This window comes from Papaver somniferum, chromosome 5, assembly GCF_003573695.1.
Source record: "Papaver somniferum cultivar HN1 chromosome 5, ASM357369v1, whole genome shotgun sequence".
NCBI classification, from domain to species: Eukaryota; Viridiplantae; Streptophyta; class Magnoliopsida; order Ranunculales; family Papaveraceae; genus Papaver; species Papaver somniferum.
Window position 1 is genome coordinate 98,066,647 of NC_039362.1, and position 4,505 is coordinate 98,071,151.

General features: G+C 42.0%; 1 protein-coding gene across 1 annotated transcript; it reads right to left on the reverse strand.

The window, feature by feature from the left end:
• Nucleotides 1-885: 885 nt before the first annotated feature.
• LOC113279374 lies at nt 886-2,928 on the reverse strand. The gene is made up of 3 exons (XM_026528067.1): nt 2,071-2,928; nt 1,414-1,971; nt 886-1,230 (listed from the first exon to the last, which is right to left on the reverse strand). Exons 1-3 carry the CDS (start codon nt 2,926-2,928, stop codon nt 886-888), a joined length of 1,761 nt encoding a protein of 586 aa, XP_026383852.1.
• Nucleotides 2,929-4,505: the final 1,577 nt, after the last annotated feature.

The following is a 4,505-nucleotide window of genomic DNA, read 5'->3' on the forward strand; positions in this document are numbered from 1 at the left end:
AGTTCTTCCTAACACCTTCTTTAAAGAATATTCAGTATACACGATGAGCCGTCGTCCTTCGAAGTATGGTTTTAAACGCCTTGCTGCATGCATAAGAGCTAATGCCATTTTCTGTATTTTTGAGTACCTAGTATCAGCATCTGTTAGTGATTTGCTAACGAAATAGACTGGCCTCTCCTCTGGCTCTCGAACAAATAATACTTCACTAACAGTGTAATCACTTGCAAACAAATAAATGTAAACCGTTTGGCCAGTCTTAGGGCTTGTGAGGATTGGCGGTGAGGTTAAATACCGTTTTATCTCACTAAATGCATGCTCACACTCCTCGTTCCAACCAAATTTTTCAGCCTTCTTTAAGGCTAGGAAAAAGGACTTACATTTGTCTAAAGCTCGAGAAATAAATCTACTTAACGCAGCCAACCTCCCAGTAAGCCTCTGTATTTATTTTTTGTTTCTTGGCGATGGCATCTCCAAGATTGATCTAATTTGTTATGGATTGACTTCAATCCCTCTCTGTGTCATCATATACCCAAGAAACTTCCCAGACATGAGTCCAAAAGAGCATTTCGCTGGATTTAACTTCATCCCATATTGCCGGAGCCGATCGAAAGTCCTTTTCAAATCATCAAGATGAGATTCCTTCTTTTTGGACTTGACCACCATATCGTCAATATAGACCTCCATAGATTTCCCGATCATATCTTTGAACATTTCATCCACAAGACGCTGATAAGTTGCTCCCGCATTCTTCAAACCAAATGGCATGACAAGGTAACAATATATCCCTTTGTTTGTTATGAACGCCGTATGTTCTTGATCTCCCTCATACAACGGAATTTGATTATAGCCATAGAAACCGTCCATGAATGACAATCTTCCAAACCCCTAGGTAGCGTCTACTAACTCAATAATCCTGGGCATTGGATAAGGATCACTTGGGCATGCTTTATTTAAATTTGTAAAATCAATACATATCCGAATTTTCCCGTTCTTCTTCGGAACTGCTACAATATTTGCCAACCACTTTGGATATTTGACAGGTCTTATTATTCTTGCTTCTAACATCCTGTCTATCTCCTCAGCTACCTTTGCCTTCCGTTCCGGAGCCATCTTTAACGGATTTTGCCTTACTGGTTTGAATCCTTCACTGATATTCAACCGATGGCACGCGATGTCAGGATCAATACCTGGAATGTCCCCGAGACTCCAAGTGAAAACATCTTTACTATTCTTCAACAAGGTAATCAAGCTTTCACTTTCTCCTAACGGTAATTCTGCTCCGATAAACGTTGTTTGCTCTTTTTGATCCCCAATTTGTACTTCTACCAACTCTTCAATAGTTGGCGGTCATTCCTTTCCTATTACTTGATAAGAGGTCGGGAAGCACGATGATTGCTACAATTTCTTTTCAACCTGGAGTATTTCTGAGCCCTTTAGTTCAGACTTTCTATACTCCTCCATTGCTCTTTCGTGACATTTATGAGGTGCCACCTGGTCGCTTCGGACTTTCATCACTCCCGCTGGAGTAATGAATTTCAAGCACTGGTGGACAGTGGAAGTTACCACCTCCATTGAATGAATCCAATCACGTCCTAAAATAGCATTGTAGGGTGCGCGACAATCTAGCAACGAGAAATATTGCATAACCGTCCTTCCTCCCACCATCGTAGGTAGATTAATTCTTCCCATTGCTGTCATCGTTTCCCCACTAAATCCGATGATGGGGTTATCATCTGCTTCAACTTGGCTCTCACTAAAACTCATTGAAGAGTATGCTCCCGAGAATATGACGCTAATTGAACTTCCAGTATCGACCAGAACTCTACGTACCTTGTACATTCCAATGAGAGCTAGAATCACGATTGCATCATTATGCGGTTGATATACTCCAGCAATATCAGCGTTCGAAAAAGATATCTCAGTCTTTCCTTCTTCCAAAGTCTCTGTACCAATCAGACTGGCATAGTCGACCTTGTTCGATATTCACCAATCATTAATATGACGCAACTTCAATCGTGTAGCATTCTCCTGAGCTTTTATCGAAGTTGATTTGACTCTTGCATGGCTTACTCTGATCTCTCGTAAATCTAGAGTGTTGGCCAGTGTGTTGACCTGTGTTGGATTCTTCTTCACGTATTGCTGCAGCTTTCCCTCTTCAATCATATTTTGGACTTCCGCTGCGAGTGCACGACAAGTATCTGTATTGTGCCCATGATCTTTTTGATGAGCACAATATTTATTATTATCTCTTTTATCCCTTGTTTCCACTGGTAGTGGCTCCGGAATGGGCAGCAAGTCTTTAATCTTCTTAAAAAGTTCCCCAAGTCCAATATTCAGCTTGGGAAACCTTACTTTTTGCTTTTCTTGCGGCTTACGAGACTCCTCTTCGTTTCTCACCTTCCTTGTAGAACCTTCATGGATCTTGTTTTTGGTATTACCTTCAAATTGTTGTTTCGGTTTCGTCATCCCCTCGACCATTGGCCTTTTTGTTGTCCGCGACAACTTTGCTTTCTTTTCTTTCTCCGCCTTAGCATATCTATCAGACCTGTCATACAACTCTCCGAGGCTTCCAACTGGTTGGACTGTTAATGAGTTGTAAATTCCAAACTCATCATAATCCAGTGCATTTTTGTATGCTTCTATCGCGAAACTCTCATCAACTTTTCCAACTTCACTTACTTCCTGACGGAACCTAATATTAAAATCACTTAGACTTTCACCAGGTTCCCTATGCAAAAGGAATAAATGACTGCTTCCCTTCTTGCTTCCGAGGTTAATCTTGTACTGCTCGAAGAACACGTTTGACATCATTCCAAAATTCTTGATGGAATTAGACTCTAAATGAGAGAACCAAGTTAGAGCCTTACCCGTCAAAGTTGTTGGGAATGTTCTGCACAGTAGATCGTCGCTATATCCCCACAAACTCATCGAAGCTTGAAAACGCTGGACATGCTCCACCGGATTTCCATTCTTTTCGTCAAAAAATCCTTGAACTGAGGTTGGTTGAAGTTTGAGGGTGGGCGGAATTGCCTTATTTTGTCAACAAATGGAGAGTCCATTGACTTCTTGATGGATAAGATTTGTTGCTTTTCGTCTTTGGATTTCTTCTGTGTTAACAACTCGTCAATCATGGCACTCAACTTCTTTCTGTTGAGCACTTCGTCTTTCTCCGAGTCATCTTCAGTTTCCCTGCGAATTCGTTCATTCCTAACAGGGTCCGTCCTTTTTCTCGAACGCTCCTTTTCGCTCCTAGACTTATTTGAGTGACGATCACTGTTGCGACCAACCCTCTGCCTATGCTTCACATGACTTGTACCTTCATATCTACCCTTCTCAGCTGCATAGTAGTGATCATTATTGGTGATATAACGATCATAATAGCCGTCATCATGGTGATCACGGCTCTGGTATTCGTCCCTGACGTTCTCCTCTCTTCTTTCGTTACTTTGGCTACGCCGATGAAGATCGTCATGAATTTCGTTCCATCTGTGTAGATTGTCAGGCTCTCGGTGACGGTACGATCTCTCGCGGACGGAACGGGGGATAGCTTTTTCTTCAATCTCCTTTCTTTTATCTAACGCGATTTTGAGTCGCTTGTTCTCTCTTTTAAGTTCTTGCAAACGCTCACGTACAGTTAGGTCAATGGGCGTCACTTGTGGATTGTTAACCTGTGTAACTCGTTGGTTGTTAACCCGGACAGCAGGCGGGATGTTAGCTTGTACGGTTGATCAGACATTGGTTTGCACTGCAGGTGGGACATCGGTTTGCACAGCAGGTGTGGCGTTCGTTTGACCAACAGGTGGATTGTTAACTCGAGAACGCACGCCTCTGATAGTAATATCTTCTTAACGACGACCCTACTCGAATGCTGGGTTTGAAACTCTCCTTGACGATGGAAGGCTCCGCTAGTAGTTGGGTGTGATGTTCCTTGCATCAAATCATTATTCCTTCTGAATCTAGGAGCAGACCTTTCATAACGAGATCGAGAAGCTGATGCGGATGATGAAACTGACATATCTCTACCGTCCCTTTCGTCATAGTTACCTTGGACAACAACGCTTCTCAGAGTTCGAGTGTTTACTTGCTGACTCGACTGATTTCTAGTGGGTACCTCTATATCCATATCAAGTTGATTTGCTCATGATGCATCCATACGTTTCTCTTTTCTTTTGAACTTTTCTTTTAAAAACTTTGGCAGGATTTTTAGCAACTTTTTCGGATCTTGCAACTCTGAAAACGTTCAGAGTCTATGGATCTTCTGCAACTTTATGGAGATGTTGTGAAACTTTCCGCAACTTTCAGGAAAGGTTCAGAACTTCTTGTAACTTTCTAGAAAGGTTGTGAAACCTTCTGCAACTTTCTGTTCACAATGATTTTGAAACCCTAGTTTCGAAGATCCTTTGAGAACGACTTCTATCACTTGGGGAGCACGATCTTTCCTTCGTAGTCCCCTTAGTCGGCGCCAAAAGATGTTGGTACAAAAATTGATTACTCCAACAATCTTC

Coding starts and splice junctions, on each gene's coding strand:
- LOC113279374 (XM_026528067.1), bottom strand. CDS start 2,928: ATGAGTTTGTGGGGATATAGCGACGATCTACTGTGCAGAACATTCCCA. Junction 1,972..2,070: donor TAGATTTACGAGAGATCAGA/GTAAGCCATGCA, acceptor ATATCGAACAAG/GTCGACTATGCCAGTCTGAT. Junction 1,231..1,413: donor AGGGCTCAGAAATACTCCAG/GTTGAAAAGAAA, acceptor ACCTTGTTGAAG/AATAGTAAAGATGTTTTCAC.